Source organism: Halichondria panicea, chromosome 1 (genome assembly GCF_963675165.1).
Source record: "Halichondria panicea chromosome 1, odHalPani1.1, whole genome shotgun sequence".
Lineage (NCBI taxonomy): Eukaryota > Metazoa > Porifera > Demospongiae > Suberitida > Halichondriidae > Halichondria > Halichondria panicea.
The window spans coordinates 15,155,967-15,178,249 of NC_087377.1; the positions used below are offsets into that span (position 1 = coordinate 15,155,967).

A 22,283-nucleotide genomic window follows, 5' to 3' on the forward strand; every position below is an offset into this window, starting at 1 on the left:
TTTGCCTAACCGTTATAAAAGCAAAAACTCGGCCTGGGATCGAGGCTATAGGTCCACACAAAGTTAATGTGATCATAGATAGAGTAGAGATGATGTGATATAGTCAGAAAAGAATCTCGACTTGTATACGATGTGTATATGAACATCAAAGGAAAACCAAATACTATACAGTTTACAATATCCCTATATATATACCCGTTCGCCAGCAGCAGCTAAGAGGAGGTTGGTCATATACACCTTAATATGGAGGAATGTGCACGTACGGAGAAAGAAAAAGATAACTAAGTTAAAGAGAAAATTAAGTAGCACCCTTTAATATAGCTATAAGCCATATACCAACAATCATAGCACTCCATGCACTTACAATACCAATGGAGTCTGAGAAGATTAGCATAATAAGTCATAATAAAAGTGCAAACTTTCATGAATGCAAGAGCGAGATTATGACTCACACAACCAGTGCAACCATGCAGCTAGCCTCGATCCCAGGCCGAGGGGATCGAGGCTACCATGCAGCTAGCTCCAATGCTTTAGGATTTTGGTACAGCACTCAAACATTGTTTATTGGGGTGAGTGAAGCGAGGTCCTATACTTGGTGTTGCAATGTTGAGATTTTGTCTGTGTGTGTATTTAATTGTCTTTTAGCCTCTACCGAGGGCTGGCAAGAGCGTGAAATCTTCCATCATCAAATTGTCCACACATGTGATGTTTTCATGCCGATGCTCAATCGACGCATTTGTTTTTGGGTTTTTGTGCTGACCATCTTTACCTAATATAACTATCGAAGTGCTCCCTTCGATTGCACATCGCCCTCTAAGTACAGAGGTCTATAAAATGTCTACTGACTGTGACTGGGTTGTAGAGCGCTGTAAGGAGCAGTTGTCCAAGAACAGTAGAGCTGCTGCCAAGGCCTGGATACTGACAGCACGCTCACTCTATCCTGACAACTTTGCAGTGCAGGTATAGGTGCTAGAGTTTAGACGATGCCGCACTTCGTACCATGTGCCGTACCGTACGTGTACGTCAGTGTATTATCAGGCACATCTACCTCTGATCCTGTGTATGTACTATAAATTATATAGATAAGGTAGATACCTGTATGAGTCAGGGAGTATTTTAGGTATCTTTGTGATAAAATGCTTCCCATAATTCAGTATATTCTTAAAAGATAACCTGATTTTCATAATCGCCATATCTTAATTGTATTATGGCGTACATTTTACATTTTTTCAACAATTATCTCCAGAGAAATTTATAATTAAGCTTAGGTGACTCATTATACCAACATTTACCTTAAGATATTCAAATGAACCCGTTATAGACGACCCTCACTAAACCAACACCCACACACTTATCCAACACTACCACCCACTCCACACACACAGTACGAGGCCTACTCACTTCATCTGAAGTGCGGAGAACTAAAAGAAGCAGCCAATGTCCTCGCTGATCTGTGAGTGGCCGGCTACATTTATAATCAATCTATCTACTATAAAATGTAGAATATGGAACCAGTTGTGTATGTATTTCTTTTGACCTCGATCCCCGGATATGCATCCTCTTAAATACATTTGTAACTGAGATAGACCTATTGACTCCCCAATCGTCTATATTCGGAGGATCACCAATGCATTATGCATCATTCATCATTCAGGCACACATTTACATATGATATCCGTGATCCCCCCAGGCTCTCCAACTTCCCCCAAGAGTGTGCTCTACTAGACTACCAGCTGGATGTTGTGAAGGTTGTGTCTGGTTGCATGGGAACTGATGAGCTGAATAAATTCGGACCGCAAGATGAGGCGACCATGAAAGGTGAAGATGATTGGTTTTCTATTCCACGCATTCGCATTCTCAGTGAATGCATCTGAATATTGAATTTTGTCTATTATAAGTGTCTGTACTTTGTCTTCTGATGAAATGGTCTTATAAATACAGATTTGTTCGGATCGTTGTCTCCCGGTGTACAGAAGAGCTTCCTCCTACAGGCTTGTGGTGAGCTCAGCCCCCCCCCACACTACACTGATTTGTATAAAATATACACTCCACTGATTATCACAACACCTACACATACACACACACATACATACGTTAATACCCCCCACAGAGCGACTGCCAGACATCTTAATGAAGTGTCGGATATGGTTGGTCACTATCAGGCTCTTCCCCGAGACAACACGTTCGGTCGGGGTGAGTGGGTTGCTATATCGGTCGTGCTGTCACACTTACGTTCTCTCTCCCTTAATTGTTTACAGCTGGACTTGTACGATACGCTGAGTCAGCAACCCTCCACTGAGTACAAACTTATGGCTGACGACCCATACAAAGAGCTACTAGGTAAAGAGTGGTTGCTAGACATGTACATGTACAGTCATGTATTTCTTACGTAGATCTTGAGTGTATTTAGGGAAATTATGTTGAGTAACTATACCGTATAGCCGGTAATTGTCAGGAGGCAAATATTCGTGGTTGAGTAATATTTCGTCATTTCGTGGATAATATTTTCGTGGTTACTGCTTGCACTGCAGGTAAAGGTAGGCAAGGTCGCTTCATTCGTGGTCTGAGCTCCAACCACGAAAACCACGTATATTTTGTCCCCCGGAAATTACCCGATAATTGTACGGTATATAATTTTAGGATAATTATATACAAGTGATATACTACAACTGTACGTACACACATAGCTCTAGTTAGCCAATGAAATTGGAGATCTAGACAATGTGCATTCGATATTCTATGCTTACAGTGTAACCTCGGCCCTTGGTTGTATTACATAAGCAGCACCCCCCCCCCACCAAAATATGCAGTTCGTGACGTGATCCCCACGCTGACAGAGTCCAGGGAGATCCAGATAGAGCGGCCAATCTCACGCTCTGATGGGCAGACAGTGATTCTCAAAACCAGTCATCTGTGTCAGTGGCTAGAGTCTGTTGCCGCTTACTTCACCACGGTAACAGCTCAGAGCCAGACCGCAAGCAGAGGTGGGTGAAGTCTGGGACTTAAAACCTGTGACCGCAATAGACACTTTATTACTTGTGATCTCCATACATGTAAGAGCCTTGATTACTGTTTGGAAGCTAGTGTAAATACGTAGCTTCGTAAATGTACATACCGTATAGCGCGAAATTTTCGAGGCACTTATATTTCGTGGATTAGCCTCTAAAAGCTATTTCGTTGCACAATGTTCGCGGAATGACTGCTTACCGGAAGCCACGCCTTTAAATCTATGCATGCTATAGCAGGTAATTCAATTTTCGTGGACTTAATTTTCGTGTAGGATTCTAACCCACGAAATCCGCGAAAATTAAGCCCCTCGAAAATTTCGCGCTATACGGTACTATAGATGATGTACCGTGTATAGCGTGTAATTTTCGTGAGGCATATTTGTGGTTTTCGTGGTTGGGGGTATGACCACAAATATTTTACCCACAAATGAAGCGACCTTGCCTACCTTTACCTGCAGTGCAAGCAGCTACCACAAACATTTTACCCACGAAATGTCTCAATATTGCTGAACCACGAATATTTTGTCCCCCGAAAATTACCTGCTATACGGTATGTATGTTCAAAGTATGTGTGGTATAATTATTGCTTAGTGTGTGTGATATATGAACGCCTGTCTCCAGACCACCCCTGTGCTGGTCGTGCCGGCTGGGACAGACTGCACCACCTCTTCCTCATGACAGCAGACAAGTGCGGCTGGAGAGAGGTCCTCTTGAGCAAACAGATTGGACCTCATCTGTGAGTAACATGCAGCTAATTTATTGTATACCGTATAATGGGTAATTTTTTATGAGGTAAAAATTTGTTCAACTCAAACACGGTAATTTTCGGGAATAAAAATTTCGTTTGACTTCATTGCATGCGTTCCGGTAAATCACGCCTACGTTTTCATGGGGGAAAATGATATCTTACAAGTTCAGATTGGGTAAAATCAGGAGTAGCATTAATTAGCAAACCACGTTTGAATATCTATCAGATGTGTGATATTTCAACTTAGACAAAAATTTAGACAGAATTTAATTAGTGAATTAACAGCACTAGCTACGAATACTACACGCACCTTGACCCTTTGTCTCCGTCCAGGCCACCCAGCCTTCGATGGCACGGTCTGGAGAAAATCTCGGGCTACACGAACAAGGGCGTGGCCTTTGAGGCTCCTCGCAACGTGGCCATTGCTTGCTTCTACATCTCTGTGTTTATGTTCTTTGAGATGTCGTGGGATTACTCCAACTCCGTGAGATATTCAGGGAAGGGTGAGTATAGGTAGACTGAAGTACATAGGTCGTATAAGTATATCATGTAACATGCACTGCTCACTATACATGTAGGTTGAGTTCTTACCAGTTAGTATACTAATTATCGGCTTGCATGCAGTGTTAGCGATCACCTCTCTGTTCATACAATAATTATACAGTGACTGCATGTCATATAAAGAGAGGTTAAACACATGCTAGGGAGACTTTCAGTCCCATTAATCTGGCTGTATTATATATAGAGGGTGACCACAATAGACAGCCTTCACTGCATGCTGTAACGGTTATTTAATTGAAAATCCAGAAGCTGTAAATCATAAATTATTATCGTGATGGAGTACATGTATACCCATTGCACATAAAAAATGTATGTAAACTGATTTTTTATGCTGTAACTGCAGCCCAATATAAATGTGTTGCCTTGGAGCTGCTTACTATAATAACTTGTAACGTACCTACTTTTCAGACAAACAGTCTACGCCTGCAGAATCCTGGATCCTCATTGAGGACACGTCCTTCAGATCTCACCCAGATGAGAAGTACTGCTTGCACCACTATACATGCATGCGACTATTTATTTTATACATGTGCATGGGTGGAATGCATTTTAATTGCTATTAACAATGCCCCGCCCCACTTTGCAGATCCTCTAAGAGAAGAAAAGTGGAGGAATCTCCAGGAGTGGCCTTTCTGGACTTGCACACAGGTACTAGTAGTACTATATATAATACTAAATTATAGAATAGGTACTAGATGTACATACAATTATTAACAGTGCTCAAAAAATAGTTTGAGTTTTATTTGCTGTTTACGTCTTGCAGGTTCCCACAAGACAGACAAGTACATTGTGGAGAGGTTTCTAGTGGCTGTGGATTGCTGGGACTTCTTGCAGTCCAACGTAACGTATAGGCAAGGTGTGTTTGTGTGTGTGCATGTGTTTGGTTGCGCGTTGTATTCGAGCAATGTACATATACATGTAGGTGCCATACGTTAATAAAGTTTTGGGGTAAGTGGCTCAGTGGGTTAGTGTGTTAATTTGCTTTGCATGCAGAAGCATGTTTTTTTTTCTTACATGTTCAGTATTACAGATTGATGTGATTGTTGCGGTATTGTTGTTGCCACTTATTCATTATTGTGAGGTGTGTAGCACAGTGATATAGAGCGTTCAGTTCAGTTTGCATGCAAGAGGTATGAGTTCCGTATATCTGCAATACAGTACTTTTTCACATCTTACACATTATTTGATTAGCGAAATTGACGTCAAGTGTGTAGAATAGTGTATAGAGCCTATGGTGTTGTCCCACTGTGTACACTGTAGTGGTGGTCACAGGTTGTGGTGTTATTGTTGTCGCTTTCTGTTATGTGAGGGGATGTAGCTCAGTGGTAGAGCGCTCGCTTTGCATGCGAGAGGCCCGGGGTTCGAACCCCCGTTTCTCCACATTAATTTTTTTTTTAAATCATCATGTTGAACATTATTTTCTCAGAATTCTCTCGGCTTTGTCAGCAGTGGGGTGTGTTTGAATGGGAGTGGCTAAACTCCTTCAGAGCCGACATGTCACTCTACAAGGTGAGAGCATCCTCTTGACGTATATTTGACCCACGGCTTGACCTTTGCACCCTAGGGCGAGCATAACCTCTCATCACAGATATTGAGCCACGAATGCACAAGAATGAAAGAGGCAGGAAAACCTAAGGTACAGGTACACTGTATAAACTGTACACCTTCATCTAAATAAACTGCAAGTATAATGTAGGGGCTATAATTATTGATGTGTTTAGGTCAGAAATGTTCCATTTTCAAATGGGCACTTCTTTGACTGCTAAAAGATTTAGTTTACTTGCGCAGAAAGTGATACTATAATTATGAAGTGCAGCTAGTATACGTACTACATGTACGAGTTTATTGTTACTATTAGGAAAGCTATCTTCGTTACCTGGTTCAGCTGGTCAACTGTTCTGTTATTCTGGGAGACACAAAGGTATATTATAATAACATACCTCATACATTTGCATTTAATTATTTTATTGCTGAAAACAGAGCATTAACCGATTTGTTACTAAATTTTTTTCTACAAAACACAATCCAAATTTTATTCCTATTCTGTACTGAAGAATTCCTGTGAATATGCCAGCGAAGTCATCAGCCTGATTCCAGACTCTCGTTCCAGTACTACTCATCAGAAACCTATTCCTCATCCCACGCTATCATCACAGTCTGGTTCTGCTAGTGAGTGCACCCGACCCCAGTACTGTGTACACTGTGTGTGCATGTCTACATTAATCGTTTCTTGCTGAGTACCTTATTACTAGAATAGGGAGTTAGCAATAAAAATTAATCGCAAAACCTAAATTAGTACTGGTAAATACACATGTACACGTCCTTACCAGAACGTAATAGTTATAGATCGCAAAGGTCAATTTTTCTGCTAATTTTGGCTCATTCACAAAGGTTTTTCACCAGCAAAAATTAATATTCCAGTAATGCGGTAATTAACAATAATTACGTACATTTACATACATACTGCTATTGTAAGCATCCTTGTACGCTAAACTGGCTGAGAAAATGCCTCTCAGTATAAGTATAGCTGGTACATTTGACTTCATGCTCTATTGAAATGAGCTATTTCACTATAGGTTCTTTTTTGAGTGTCCCTTATGTCAATTAATAGATACTTGCACTTAGTATACGTACAGTATAGTGGCCCGTGCATGAGTAGCCCGTGCATGGATCAAGGTGTATGACATGTTGTGTTTAGACCTGCAAAGACAAGACCATTAATTTTGACAACACTGAATTAAAGAAGAACTGAAGCATGATTATATAGAACTGAAGCATGATTATATAGGCTATAGCATATACAGTACGTACGTGTACGTATGTTTCACGCATGAATACAGAGAGAAAGTTGAAGGTGCTTCAGTGCTCTACCCAAGAGATACTACCCTACTGTATACAGGTCATCATCAGGACCTTGAAAGTAAGTGGACTTACTTATACGTACACTGCACATAGTTTAGATGTTCGAAATTTCTGCCCATTAGAATTTTTTGGGTTTTGTGTAGATAATTTTGGTGTCTTGAATGTGTAAATTAAGGCTTCATTTTAAATATCCACTCACCTTCTCCTTTTTGTTCCTAAAAGCTGTAACTGTAAACAGTTATTCTAATGGTTTCACACGTATACCTGGCCTTTTAGGCCACTCCAAATGAGACTGTATATATAGTTTCTCGCCAGAAGCTGCTATAGATTATACATGTAAATGCAGGCAGGCAATATTATCATTATTCATTACTGTGAATCAATACTTGCGACGTCATCGATTAATTTCATTAATTAACTAATTCAACACACCTGCTTGTCAATTTTTTGTAGCAATGTGACAATAATGACTATAACACTGGCAGAAGAGAACTATATATATATACATGCAGTCTCATTTGAAGTAGCCTGCTAAATTAAATTAATATAATTATGTACATGTACATACCTGAACCACCATGAATTATTTATGATTAATCGTTTCAGTGTTACTACTCCCTCTAACTATACAGGAGGCTGCCACTGGTCACTCTCGTAGCGACAGGGCACTGGGTCACCTGCTAGTGCTGCTACAATATGATTGGCCCAAAGAGGAAGAGATGTTTGCACACGTCATCACCATGATTCAGAAAAGACGAAAGTTTAGCTTCCCTGAGTTCTTCAAATACGTCATCAGTATCCTCAGGGTTGATGAGCTATTTATTCAGAGTACAGTGAAACAACTAGTATAGAGTGAAACCTTCAATCAAGCGCATTTCTTAGTATACGCTGTGCGTCCATAATCCATTTATATATCTTTTGATTGGCGAGTCTATACATATACAATCGTACAATGTATATTGTTTATCCTCAACCTTTCATCAGCTATCGACATTTTGGAGGAGATGCTGTTCCTCTACAACTGTGAGTCTCTTCAGATCACACTACTGCCTCAGGAGACCAACACAAAGTGAGTCTGCAGCCAGGGGTTATCAATTCAGTTGACTTACTTAAGTATAATATATAATTTATACATACGATTGACAGCTTGCCCCAATTATTATGGCATGGTCTTTAATTTGTTCTTTAGTGCTGTCTCTAGCTTGCACCTCCACACACACACAGCACTATCTGACTCCCCCACAATACTAGCTAACTAATCCCCCCTCCAGAATTTACTTCAGTTCAGATTAGCTGGTTAATTTTCACCCGCTTGGAGCAAGCCTACTGGCGCCTTGTCGATCACCCGCTTATTTTGGACCCCACATTTTCACCCACTTATGCGAAATCCTGCCCCCCCACACATGCACATAACTATCTAACTCCCACACTATACTAACCCCCCCACACACACACACACGCGCGCGCGCACACACAGGAGTCGTACTGTTACACGAGGTGTTAACAGAGGGGCTAGAGTGGACCTCATGGGAGCCATGGAGAAACAAGTCAGGAGGTGTGAGGAACCAATCGAACCGATACTCAGAACATTCTTCAAAGAACAAAAACTATCACTAGACTGATCAGAATTTGTCCCACCATGTTGTATACGTGTTAATTGGTTATTCTACAATAAATTAAATATGAAATTGTAATAGTACTCAGTATACTACGTATAATACATGTACTATAATAATTATATAGTCTGAGTGAAAGTGCACATATATGGATCAAAATCTCCAACGTATGATAATTATAATTTTATATAAAAGTACTTCAACATTATTATATTATTGCATACGTCTAAGAAAATTGTACTAAAAAGTCACGATCAATGCAATGTAAGTTCAATTAATATTACGTATATATACGATATAGATTGACCTATAAGTCTGCAGAGTGTTTTGATCATAAATTATAGTCTATAATCTATAGCTCGATAATTATACCAAAAAAATTTTTAAACTTCTGTTTGATGTGTTTGTGCAGTAAAACCTTTACTTGCTGTCACAGTTTAGTCTTCATACACTTCGGTCTAGAACTTCAGGCAGTAGCTGCAAAAAACAACTCAATTTGAATTAATTAATTATTACTCCCATGCAAGCAGCTCAGGGCATATTCACAGTGACTGTAAAAGCCATTTAAACTTGAGATGTTCATTATCCTCAAGACAGAACCGCAAATTAGTAATTAGATTCGAGGTAGGGACCACTTTTTAGCCGCGGCCACTGTCCCAAAAGTGGCTGGATTGACGAAAGTCTACTGTGTACTGTAATTATGCCTCGGTGCGCATGCGCAAGCGAGGTATACGGTAGTGTGTTTGTGTGTCTGTGTGTGTCTGTGTGTGTAGACTGCTACAGCTGCTCAAGGATGAATCAAGTGCAAGTAAGAGTTTCTATAGGCTTCTAGTCATGTTTACTTGGATTTTAATTCGTGGATTTGCAAAATAATGCTTCATTCTCGAGTTATGCCTAGTTTTGCTTACTTGGAATGGCATTGCAGCCTTTTTAGAAGAGCACGTAACCAAACTTGTTAATCGAGTGTTGCTACTCTACTTAGTAGTTAGCTCTGCACTAGAACGCTAGCTATTGGTAGCTGCAAGAGTGAGAAGAGAGCGGCAAGGCTCTGCTGATGGCAGCCATTAATTTTAGACTTGAACTTTTGGCATCGATCGTTTTTAACAACAATCATGGTCGATCATTACCCACTCTGAGTTTTTGCATGCAGCAAAATTAAATTGTTTTTATCATGTGCATAAAAGCTATTAGTAGCAGCTTTATGTTATGTAGCTTTGGCATCTCCACCGAGGCATTAGAATCTGCGGTGCTTTCATTTTAATTGCGATTTGCCTCGTACAATTATACAGTAAATGTCAATGCACGATACGGTAAGTGTCAAGCACGTTAACCATTAAGGTGACATATTTTCGCGGGTATTAATTTATGTGTACTCGCAAATAATTGGAAAATGCAATGAATCTCATTAAAACCACTTACGAGTAATTAGAAAAGCAAAATGAGCTAAACAGTGAAATTGCTATCTGCATGTGTGAAAATATGTCACCTTAAAGTATTATTGTTCTACAAATGTAGCCATTAGCTATTTCAGTGAGTATTACTAACCTATATAAAACAGCGAAAATACCGTGCATAATTATAATTGATGTATGTAGAATGTAGCCAATTTTTACTGTGATCTTTTACGCATACTAACCCGAAGCAGGGAAGCCTTGATGTCCGTCATGTCTTTCTTGATGTCCGTCATGTCTTCTTTGATATCCGCCATGTCATTCTTGATGCCTTTCATGTCTTTCTCCAGCTCCAGCACTCTCTCAAGCACCTCTGTCTGTTGAGATAATTATGTCAATTTAATTACACGAAGCAAACATGTGTCACAAAAATTAATATTCTCTAAACAATAATTATTTGCAACTATAATTGTTATCAGAAATTTATGGTTTGTTGAAATATGAATACGATGACCCCATCATGCATATATGCACTAAAACGTAAAGTGGATGATTAGCTACATACGTACATGCAGCGTCAGGCTTTGCAACTGATAGCTACAGTATACAGGAATTCAACTATCCAAATTTCTCTTTACACATGCACGCACTATAATTATACACAACTATCCCATAAAGACCTTTGGAGGGTCAATAACCCTGACGATGACATCATTGCGGTCGTAGCGACAGCCACCCCAGAGCTCAAAGTAGAAATCATTAAGCAAGGGCCACTTCTTTTCTTCATTTGGAGTCACTTTTTGGTAGCGAATTATTCGTTTGTCCAAAACCTTAACCAATCGTTTTGGCAAGAATCTCTTAATATTGAAGTAGAGTTCCTCGATAGCTAACACCTGGTCAACCTAGCGAGAGAAGACATGTATATACAAATGGTTAAGTGAGTGTGTGTGTGTGGGGTGGGTGGAGTGAGTGTGTGTGGAGGGGGTGGGAGTGAGTGTGTGTGTGTGGGGTGGGTGGAGTGAGTGTGTGTGGAGGGTGTGGGAGTGAGTGTGTGCGGAGGGGGTGAGAGTGAGTGTGTGGGGTGGGTGGAGTGAGTGTGTATGCTATAACATGCAAATAAGCAATTAGACATTAATTCTCCACCATAAATTATGGAGCCACCAGTGGCAATTTTTTGCTGACAGCTAAACTATGTATGCATGTATATTGGTTACAGTACTAACTTGAAGGGCGAGGTTTTGCAATTGAGCTTCTCCTCTGATTTTCTCAGTATCGTCAACAGCTAAACTTGTCTATAAGAGAGTTAAATATTACAGCGGTGATGTAATCGCACCCAAATAATAGTGTTCATTGAAAGTGACATGAATTCAGGAAATGAAGTTGGGAATTGGTTTTGGGTCAATGTATCACAATAAAAGGAGCATGCCAATGTATACGTAAATTAATTCGCCATACCAACAACGTACCAGCATGTTGACGAGAATGACAGGCATGAATACAATGAACAGGAACCAGATGATATAGGATAAGGGAGGGTACTGAATCTGCTGTTTCCCATCGCTGTCTCCAGATGGGTCCAGTCGAAAGATGGTGTCGAAGCTCACGTCTCCAGTTGACATTGTCATAGTTTTCATTAGCGATATGCCAGGATCAGCAAATGGTGAACGCTGCATGTACCGCATATATGGTGGGACATTTTCGTATATTTCGTATTGTAGAGCATGCATGGTACGTATAATTATATATTCTACCACAATAGTCACTATCTTGAGCTATAATATGAATTGGGCTGTTAATATGAAAATGCGCACCAACGAAAATTACCCGCTATACCAAGAGTTGATTAGGAAGAGTACGCAACTCCACTTAAAACCATAGGGGGCGTTTCTTCCAACCTATGTCGCAACCACATGCTGTTGTATAAACTGTGAAATCAAATTTGCAATGAAAATTATCACTAATGTTATTCATTACAACTGCCAGTAAGAAATGCAATGAATAACGTAGTTACTAATTGCCTTTCCTGCATGCTAGTTGCGGTTACAACAGCCAGTATCTGTGACGTAGGTCTGGAGGAATGCTTTTGTGTACAGGAGTTGTGTACTCTTCCTAATGAACTCTTGGTCATACGTAAGACAAATAGTGCACGGTAGTTCTTAACGAGACAATTAAAAATGCACTTACCATAATATTCAAATCAAAAAAGATCAAATAGAATGTTAATGCAAAAGCGAAAACCATTAGAACGGTGAGTAAAAACATCTTGAGATAAGTGATGCAGATTCGAATCAAAATAATCACATAAATCCCAACAATAGGAAATTTCGATATGAACAATATCAAAACAGTCCATCCCAAAAACACAGCCACCACTCCAGTCTGCCAAAGTTCGCTAGAAGAACAGAAACAGTCGGTGGTGTGTATACCGATAGAGAAAACTATTGTGCAAGTGTACTGAGCTATTTCAATCCAGTTCACCCAGTCAGTGACATAAGGTAAGAGCTGAGTAAATTCTAGCGGCCAGTATTTGCAGTCAACAACAAACGAAATTGTCTGCGTTACAAATTGGATAAATTCGAATACAAATCTCAGAAACGCCAGAATCAGAACGAAAACAGATAGTACGAAAATAGACACTCTCTTGTTTTCAATAGTATCTGTAATGGTTATACACATGCATGCAGTCTTGCATTATCTATTGTGGTATATTTACCTGGACACACTGTTGAGTTGGATGCATTTCTTAAAATACCTGCACGCATGCATGTACATAGGTATACGTATAGGAGAAACGAATATTAATAGAATAATTATTATACGGGTGGGAAAGACAGCTTACAATCTTCACTCTTTGGGTTGGGCACAATCAGTGCAAAAGTTGTCAGGAGTACCAGAAACGAGACGAAAACGAAGAGGTTTGTTATGTAGAGCGCGAAACCATACTTCTTCCATTTGTGATGAACGAGAGAACCCACGACAGGATGATTGAGCAAATTCATTTGGTTGTAGTTCACCTGCAGATCAAATGAGTATGTCTATAATTATTAAAAATACCCGGGGTCATAGCAACTGCATGGGTGGGGTTTACAGTAAAATTCAAAGGGGCTTCACCCTCGTCCTCGGAGGTTTTCCTGCCATAAATTCTAATGTATATAGTGGACAATAAAATTATACAGGTGAGCCACCAATACCTATAATTTCATATACTGTATAACAACAATTTTGTATTTGCATCTTGGGGTAAATTATACAACGAGCCGGAAAGACACGTGAACAATTACTTATAATTATAGTTTGCATCGGCACAAACATGCAGACAGACCCACCATTATTTGTAAAGGATGGTTTGCCTTGGTAAATATATTGGGCCCCCAGCGATGAGTAGCGGGCTGGTCTGCTGTGATCTCAGCAAAACTGGTTTTATATGTTTTTTTCTTTGAACCGTCACTTTTCTGCTTGTTCACTTTTTCATTTTCCGCTGTACTTTGACGGTTAGCACTTTCCTGCTTCCCAGTGTCTCCACTGCATGCAAAAATTACAATGACTTCCATAGAATTTGTTATAGTTTGTGAATGCACATGCACACTGAATTAAACCGCCTCATAGCCAGAGCTATATACAATCAGTATGTATAATAATTATTTTAATGGAGAAAGTTCAATTTATGTATATACCCATTGTAATCTTCGATAAATTCGTAGTTAAACAGCACTTCATAGTTTTTGCCTTCACGACTTTGCTGTTTTTTATTACTCTCCTTTTCAACCGTGCAACGATTCAGAACAATCTCAGCAACGTCTGTGTGTGCACATGTGTGTGTGTGTGTGTGTGTGTGTGTGTGTGTGGGGGGGGGGTAAGTGAATCATCAATATTAAGTTGAGTCTCAATTGTCATCAGCCGTATATATGACACTGTCACATTAAGTAATTCTGATACAAATTACACACACATAGCAGCGAAATAACACATTGGCCTATTAGGCCATGCCGGCAAAGTCAATTTGTAGTTTCTCAAGCCTGGAATTTGCCAGCTTTCCAAAAAAGTTAAATATCACGTGACCTCAAAAAGAAAAAATTTGTTTCTCATGAATATAATTATGACTAAAATTAATTATGTGCTCCGCTTATTGAGGACGTTGGGGATGTGTTTTCAATCATTATCATCAATGCCCTCAATCTGCTTACTAAATTGAGAAACTATAAATTGACTGTGTGGCCTCATAACAAAAAAATGTGGATTAAGTCAATTTCAGCAGTGAAATAACACACCTATATATAGGCACGCTTAACTTAATTTTCAACATTGATTGGACTGACAGTCAATTTATTCATTGTTATTTACTGTCATGTGAATGTCATTGTTGGCGTATTCTGAGCTTATATACTGTGCATGTGCATCTCAATGAATATCCTTAAACTATTTTCACTGTGCCTATATTGTTCAAAAAATTATTCCGTAGCCACGCCCATCAATAATTAATTAACTATGTCCAGAGCTATATTACAAGTTGGCTATAATTATATATAATATACATCAGTGGAAACAACAAGGTATAACTATAGCAAGCTATATACTGTTAGGCTAAGATGCAGCGTTTAGCTGTTTTTGCTAATCATGCAGCAGCAATGCAAAAAGCTTTCAACCACGTGGGCACTTGCTATATGAATTTGCACGAATCTTTCATCCGATTAATTGAGATTTTGGATAATCGAGGCTAAATCGTATCTTATAATTATATAATACCTGGCATTTTTGCAATCAACTCTCGGAAAGCTGTTGTTTTCTTCCCATGTCTTTTGTACGTGCCTCGCAAGGCGAGAGGCCATTGGTCAGTCTCAATGACAGCCTTGGCAAGCTTCCTGCACAAAATTAATAACAGTATAAAGACTAAACAGTTGGTGTATATACTACAATATAGTTTTCAACTTAATAATGCCCACAATTATATATACGCTATAATTATATACATGTACGTATTCATGTATATATACACGTCTTCAAAACAGTATAGAGATTAATTACATCAATGATAAAACTCACTCGTATCCACCTCCGATAATGTCGCTAAAGGCTTGGTAACTGATGACAGCTCCCTGTTGCAGTAGATACAAAGCTAGCTCAACTTTGCCGTAGTAAGCAGCTTTATGGAAAGGAGTTTTCTGAATTGGAAGAGATATTATGAATTGTAATTCAAGAGCGTATATGAATTATTATAAGTACTTTCTGGAAGATCGGGCTTAAATTATTAACATAATTGTATACTATCATTGGAAATAGGAGCCTACTAATTAGGTGGACATAATCAATACACCAGAATCGACTTATACCATAAGTATACAATTTATACATAATTATATATGCCTATATACGCATGCATTTAAACGTTTGAACTTACAAAGTCCTTCTTAGTTGCACCTTTTGGATTTACACTAGCTCCATGTTTAATAAGCAGCTTTGCAATCTCCACTGATCCATGGATAGCTACTAGATGAAGTGGTGTAAAGTCAGAGACATCTCTATAATGAGACAGAACATATCAAAATAATTAATAAATGTATGTCTGTACACATGATTGTGTATAATAATTATGATACCTATAATTAAATTATATGTAAAATGAAAGCACCGCAGGTGCTGATGCCTCGGTGGAGATGCCAAAGCTACTTAGATCCCATTTGAGTGTATTTAGCAGGGAACTATGAGCTATAGTACTGGTACTATAGATTGCTCTGGGCTACAAACTACAACATTGTACATTGTATTGTGATTTACAAGACATGTAATAACATAAAAATTATTGTAGCTAGATGCTTTGTCTAATAATAACAGAACTAGAATGAAAGAGAGAAGCTCTAGTTTCTTTTTTTGGATTTGTTCAAGAGTAGTAGGAGACGCTCGTTTTTTGGGCAGTGTGCTGTGCTTTTTTACTGCAAGGCTGCATGGGGGAGGAGCTGGATGTATGGAAGTGCTGGGATTCTAGCTTTGGCTTCTTCCTAAAGTTCCTTTCGCTTTGTTCAAGAGTAGTATAGGAGCCGCTCGTTTGCTGGGCTTGTTTGTTGCAAATTATAGCTTAGGTGTCTTCCTTTCGCTTTGTGAGGAGTAGTACGAGCCGCTCGTTTCTTGGGAAGTGTGCTGGGCTTGTTTGCTGCAAAACAGGGGGAGGAGCTGGATGTTTCTGTTTTGTGGGTGGAGCTAAGACTATACTTTTGTCCATCAAACTGAGGTGGAGGAACAAGGTTGACTTGAATAGAGACCACAGATTTAGTAGAGACACAGAGATGCCAACATCAGATATTAGTTTTCAAAAGAATAATGATGCAGTTGCTAGGTTGGCTGTTTATATAGATTGACTGTTGCTAAACTAGTGCATTTCTAGTAGCCAATAGGTTTTGGGATCTAAATCAGTTAGAACATGTGCATTCGGTATCTATGGTTATAGTGTCCCTCATCCCTCGGGCTAAAGCCCTCGAGCTTTGGGACACTATAACACATAGATACCTCATGCCCATGTTCTAACTATAACATAACATAAAGCTATACTAATAGCTTATTTTTGCAATCATTATTTTGCTGCATGCAAACTCAAAGAGTGGGTAATAATCGACCATGATTGTTGTTAAAAACGAACAATGCCAAAAGTTCAAGTCTAAAATTAATGGCTGCCATCAGCAGAGCCTTGCAGCTCTCTTCTCACTCTTGCAGCTACCAATAGCTAGCGTTCTAGTGCAGAGCTAACTACTAAGTATAGAGTAGTACACTCGGTAAACAAGTTTGGCTACGTGCTCTTCTGAAAAGGCTGCAATGGCATTCCAAGTAAGTAAAACTAGGCATAACTCGAGAACGAAGCATTATTTTGCAAATCCACGAATTAAAATCCAAGAAAACATGACTAGAAGCTTATAGAAACTCTTACTTGCACTTGATTCATCCTTGAGCAGCTGTAGCAGTCTACACACACATACAGACACACAGACACACAAACACACTACCGTATACCTCGCTTGCGCATGTGCACCGAGGCATAATAATGTACACAAGCACACGTACACATCAACAAGTTTACTTTATGCATCATTGTTCCATATGTCCTAGCTCTACTGCAATCGAATAATTATTACTACACAAAGTACATATTAATTTTGAACCTTAGGTTTAGAAAATTATCTCCGATAGGTGGATAGTTCTCAGAAGTGTCCAAAACGAAACGGACTATTTCTAGATCTCCACTCTCGACGGCATCATGAAGAACTGTTTGCTCAGAAATACCCTCATCATAGATGCATCGTGGATTTTCTTTAATTAGTCCTTTCAACTCACTGTTAGTATAAATGTTTGAGGGGAAAATATTACATGGTACATACGTATTAATTAATATACACATTAAACTGTATAATAATTTTATTATTTTACACACTATAATTATGAATGCACAGTTACAGTATAATTATAGATTGCGTATGATTATGCATGCACATGCATGCATGCATTTTAAGATGTTGGATAGCATCTATATACCGTACTCTACCGAAATTACGCCCATCCTCTTAGCAATCCTTAATCAGTGGGCGTAATTTTGAGGCAAACACCTGGGTGGGCTTAATTTCGAGAATAAACTACCATTTTTGAAATTAAGCCCATTCCACCTGTTGCTACTTTGTAGCATGAAATTAGGTGGGCGTAGTCTCGGTAGATTATGGTAGTCTAATTAGAGAACGTAAGGTCAGTAAGAACTAACTCAAAGTTCTTGGATAGAGCAGCAATGTGTGCAGGAGGGTCGTTGCCTTCTTTATAGGCTAAATTCTCTTGAACCACTTGATCATCGTCTTCATTCTCTGTGTAAATATGACATGCAATATATCTTAGTCGTATAATTATTATTATAATACAAGGCAAGAATAATAATTATGGATGACTACAATGGCAATACAGTTGAGCCTCGATTGTCCGATAGGTGCCAACCTCCAAAATTTCCGTGATAATAATTTAAGCACAGAAAGTAGTAACTATCTATACATAATAACAATAAGGAAAGTGTATAATTATAATTATCTAAAAGAGAAGAAAAGACTTGTGCACATGCATCTATATTGTACATCTCTATAATTTATTGTGTATAATTATAAATATGGTGTATCATTGCAGTGCATGTAACCATGCAGGCCCCTCAAGAAATAGAAGTAAATAATTATTGATTTTGCCAGGATCTGCATAGGGTTCAAAATGGATTCTCTCACATGATGATTGTGGGGATGAGCGCGCATGTACATACATCCACAGGTAAAGGGTGTGTCTGCAAGAGATCAAGTGCACAAAATAATAGTTAGCTTTACAGCTCTTTTCTGATCCTTGCCAGTGCTAATAAAAAGCTAGCGCTTTAGTGCAAGGCTACTTATAAGTTGAATAGAAACTTTGTGTGAACAGTTGATGCTACGAAAGATTCTGAAGAGACTGCAACAGCCTTCACTGTAAGTAAAATTAGCCAAAACTGGAGAACAAAACTTTAGTTTGTAAATCGACGAATCAAAATCCAAGAGAACGTGGCTAGAAGCCTAGTATATAGAAGCTGTTAGTTTTTTCGTCGCATTACAACCGTTGAGCAGTTACAGACACACATGTACATGCACAGTCAGCTTTACCGTATCCCTCGTGCGGCTACGCCTCGAGGCATAACTAAAGAGTAGAGGAATTACATTCAGCAAGCGTTCTTATAGTCACATTTTCATAGTTCAAGGCATATTGTGGCCCGGTTAGAACCACCGTGCATTTGTATGTACAGTACTCCCTCGGGTGGAACACAGCCCTCGGGTTTGTACCTAATAAACAAATTAATACAGTGGTGGATCCCAAGGGCAATGAAACCCCTTTCCTTTTTTCCTGGATCCGCCACTGCACTCTATATAGATAGCCATGCATGCATGTTACAACTATTATTTCGTACAACTATTATTTCGTACGGTTGGGTGGATTTAATCTTTGTTTACCTTCAGAACGTCTCCTTCCATCGCCATCATTCGCCTGCATGTGTAAAACGTACTTAGCTATAGGGAGAGTTTCACATTTCCATTCATTTATACGACTTCTGAAATAATTATGATAATACGTTTGTAAAAACAAGTGGTTTAAAAACCAGTTTCCTATATATATATAGTCGGCTTCCAAAGAGACCGCAGCATGCACTTACTACCATGACCACCGGTAACCTTAATACTATTAGTTATATAGAAGCTGCTATGGTGTATACTGATGATATCGATTCTTCCGAATCCACTACTGATATTATAATATAGTGAGTATGCATGGAGTAGAAGAGAGTATAATTATATTATGAGACGATGTCATAAAATTTTAGGCCCCCCCATTAACAGCGCTGTTAATGTTGTGTTGCAGTAATAGTGTATTCTCAAAGTACAACAACATATAAAACCAGCTATAATTATTAGTGTATATAATACAGTATTTACAGTCTATGCAGTGCCAGTTGCTGAATAAAGCTCTCCTCACACACACACACACATTTCAAGCAACTGGTCGACCGGCTGGTCACAGCCATTCCATGAATCAGGCCTCATGCAGCACGAAGCACATACATATAGGGGCCAACTGTCCCGAATTGGTCAGCTGCATGGGTTAATCCAAAAAGCTTATCAAACCTGAACTACTAGAATCTTCAAACAATGAGCTTTACACAAGGCTCGATCAGTCTAATAAGTGGGCAGGGCTCACTTGCTTGTGCACTTATTACAGTCATGCATGCATGTACTGCATGTGATTCCACCATAGATAAAAGAGTTTCTCTCTAATTCTCTCTATGATTCCATATTGAGAGCTGAGCTATAATTATATATATATACTGGAGCATCTCCATACATCAATCTTCTTCCATGTAGGAAAACATATGGAAGAAGATATGAATTGTCTTTGCACTGAAAATCGTGTGTTTTATAATTATTGTGAATTCACAAAATTTCGCCTCCTTTGGCAGCCAGCCGTTCGGAGGATAACGCTACCATGTTTTGTCCTGCTGGGAAAGTTGAAATGGCAAAGCTAGCTATAGCAAGAAGTTGTAAATAATTTAATGGCGATAGCTATATATATCAGTATACACAACATCGATTGTCTTACAGGCAGATCCAACATTACAGAGCTGTTATATAGGTATATTAAGCATGAGTAACTTGAAGGTAAATCTTCCTTCACTTTGAATTCCGTGATAGCTAACATTTTTGCTAGTACTTTTATACAGAGTCTTTGCATGCATGTCTCTTTGATTCTTTGTCAACTAATAGAGCTAACCTTACCATAATATTGACTTCGTTTATCTTTGTTCTATGTGCAGAAAAGGATAGCAGAAAAGAGGGGGCCTAATCTCACAGTTGGGGGCCTAGAATTATAACAGAATGGACCCCCTGGGGGGCCTAAACTGTTAACATTCTAGGCCCGGGGGGCCCAAAATATTAAAATTCTAGGCCCTGGGGGGTGTAAACATAGGGGGGCCCAAAATTTTATGACAACGGTACCAATTATGAGACAGTTTTTTTAAAGGAGTCTTCAGCTGTTCTTTCTGCAACTGTTCTTTCTGCAATTAATTATAGTATAATAGCACTATACCTCTCATGAATATTCATGAGTTTAATTCTGTCAGCTTTTTTTCTCTTGCAGGTTCAAAGAAGTCTGCTGTACTTGTATTGTATGATTATTAACTCTATTGCTATTGTTTTGTGTAAGAATGCCATGATTATGAAGATGCATGAATGAGAAAAGTGGGCATCAAAACCGCAAGTGTATAGACTATTTTTTGCGTCAATTTATAAGAGCAGTAAGTACTTTCAGCAAGCTTTATTGGTATCTATATGTAGCTAAGTACCTTCCAGAGGGCCAGACGAAGAGATATTTGTTGTAAAACTTCATACGGGTGAGTAAAAGCTAAGAGTAGACGGTAAGTATCTAAAAATACGCTTGATATTTCGATTAACAGGAGGCTAGCTCCAACCAGATTGACTTTTTTCAAAATTTCTCTTCGTCTGGCCCTGCCCCTACCTTTCTTTAATTGGATAGAGCCCTCAGTTGAGGATTCCCGGGTTTATCCATGCTAAAAATTGACGCAAGAAAACTCCAGTACAACTTGTCTGATGCTACACTAAAAACATAGCAATAATGATATTCATACTCCATAAATATCGCAGGGGGCGAAACACAATACCCTAACCCAGAATTTATTAAGTGGGTGTGAAATAATTTATAGTAATAGTATCTGTTACCACAAGAGTAACTGTTTTTGTAGACAGGAGAAGGACTGTATTACAAGATATGCCAGACGTAGCCAATTTGAATGAATTACAATGGTGTCTCATAATACTTCCCCATGCAGTCTCATAACATCCAGCAATCACTAAAATCTAGCATTAGCCCTAAACAAAGCACTTTTACTCGAACTTTTTGCTTTCATGCAAAGCCTATTGACCATGGTTGTTAGTGAAGAGACTAGTTTACTTCCTTAGGAGAATACTGTAAAACAGGGGAATCCAAACTGAGGTGTTGATGTCTCATAATAGCCCCTCGTGTTTAATTAACACAAATAGAGTACAAGGGCCTATTATGAGACACGTATTGTGTAGGCGGGTCAGGTGGCATATACGGCACCGGATGTAATTTTGAAGGGGGAGGGGTTCGGGTTAGCTTAGGGAAAATAACAAAAATTAGGGCGTGTCCACATCCGGTGCCGTATATGCCACCTGATCCGTGTAGGCTTCAAACAGACTATTATGGCACAATTATGGTACATTGTTAATGTATGATCGAGTAGTTCAGGCAACAGAATGTCAAAATAAGCGATATAATTATAGGGCCTACAGCTATACTATAAACCATAAATTCCTGTTGGAATATCCCTAGCTGTTGACACATGACAAGCATGCAGCTTACCTCAACTTGAGTTAACTCAATGTCTACATCTTTTAGAGATGCCATGTTCTGCGCTGCCACTCTCAGCCTGCCTGGCTATAAACAAAGGACTACAATTAGTCCCACCCACTTTCATGGAAGCATCGTGAACTTTCACTAATAATTATGACCTTTAATGACATTCCAGGCCAAATTG

General features: G+C 39.0%; 2 protein-coding genes and 1 non-coding gene across 4 annotated transcripts; 2 read left to right on the forward strand and 1 right to left on the reverse strand.

The window, feature by feature from the left end:
- The first annotated feature begins 74 nt into the window (after nt 1-74).
- Nucleotides 75-8,873, forward strand: LOC135352054 (integrator complex subunit 10-like). Of its 2 annotated transcripts, XM_064551156.1 has the most exons (21): nt 75-222; nt 646-960; nt 1,386-1,453; nt 1,691-1,818; nt 1,942-1,998; nt 2,111-2,193; nt 2,259-2,340; nt 2,811-2,984; nt 3,630-3,744; nt 4,090-4,259; nt 4,726-4,798; nt 4,904-4,965; nt 5,081-5,173; nt 5,744-5,826; nt 5,882-5,953; nt 6,176-6,238; nt 6,372-6,486; nt 7,158-7,237; nt 7,812-7,974; nt 8,164-8,248; nt 8,657-8,873. In XM_064551156.1, exons 2-21 carry the CDS (start codon nt 835-837, stop codon nt 8,799-8,801), a joined length of 2,037 nt encoding a protein of 678 aa, XP_064407226.1. In that variant the 5' UTR covers nt 75-222; nt 646-834; the 3' UTR covers nt 8,802-8,873. The 2 variants fall into 2 exon arrangements, with proteins under 2 accessions (XP_064407226.1, XP_064407227.1); XM_064551157.1 differs by lacking the exons at nt 75-222; nt 2,811-2,984 and having other exon boundaries at nt 624-960.
- Nucleotides 5,626-5,697, forward strand: Trnaa-ugc (transfer RNA alanine (anticodon UGC)). The gene has a single exon. It is a non-coding gene; the product is annotated as a tRNA-Ala (tRNA).
- Nucleotides 8,874-8,934: 61 nt separating the features above from the next.
- Nucleotides 8,935-22,240, reverse strand: LOC135352053 (transient receptor potential cation channel subfamily A member 1 homolog). Its single transcript, XM_064551155.1, has 17 exons — nt 22,109-22,240; nt 19,168-19,201; nt 17,922-18,018; nt 17,332-17,502; nt 15,582-15,702; nt 15,227-15,345; nt 14,930-15,045; nt 13,861-13,984; nt 13,513-13,708; nt 13,026-13,200; nt 12,900-12,938; nt 12,371-12,843; nt 11,653-11,853; nt 11,410-11,478; nt 10,867-11,088; nt 10,432-10,563; nt 8,935-9,272 (listed from the first exon to the last, which is right to left on the reverse strand). The coding sequence occupies exons 1-17, from the start codon at nt 22,151-22,153 to the stop codon at nt 9,240-9,242; spliced, it is 2,367 nt and encodes a 788-aa protein (XP_064407225.1). The 5' UTR covers nt 22,154-22,240; the 3' UTR covers nt 8,935-9,239.
- Nucleotides 22,241-22,283: the final 43 nt, after the last annotated feature.

Bases quoted from the DNA above. Each gene is read 5' to 3' on its own strand.
- LOC135352054 (XM_064551156.1), top strand. From the start codon at position 835: ATGTCTACTGACTGTGACTGGGTTGTAGAGCGCTGTAAGGAGCAGTTG. The intron at 1,999-2,110 runs GTGAGCTCAGCC...TACCCCCCACAG, and splicing joins CTTCCTCCTACAGGCTTGTG to AGCGACTGCCAGACATCTTA. The intron at 4,260-4,725 runs GTGAGTATAGGT...CCTACTTTTCAG, and splicing joins CGTGAGATATTCAGGGAAGG to ACAAACAGTCTACGCCTGCA.
- LOC135352053 (XM_064551155.1), bottom strand. From the start codon at position 22,153: ATGGCATCTCTAAAAGATGTAGACATTGAGTTAACTCAAGTTGAG. The intron at 13,709-13,860 runs GTATATACATAA...TTTTGCATGCAG, and splicing joins TTTATCGAAGATTACAATGG to TGGAGACACTGGGAAGCAGG. The intron at 12,844-12,899 runs GTAAATATACCA...TAACCATTACAG, and splicing joins CAACTCAACAGTGTGTCCAG to ATACTATTGAAAACAAGAGA.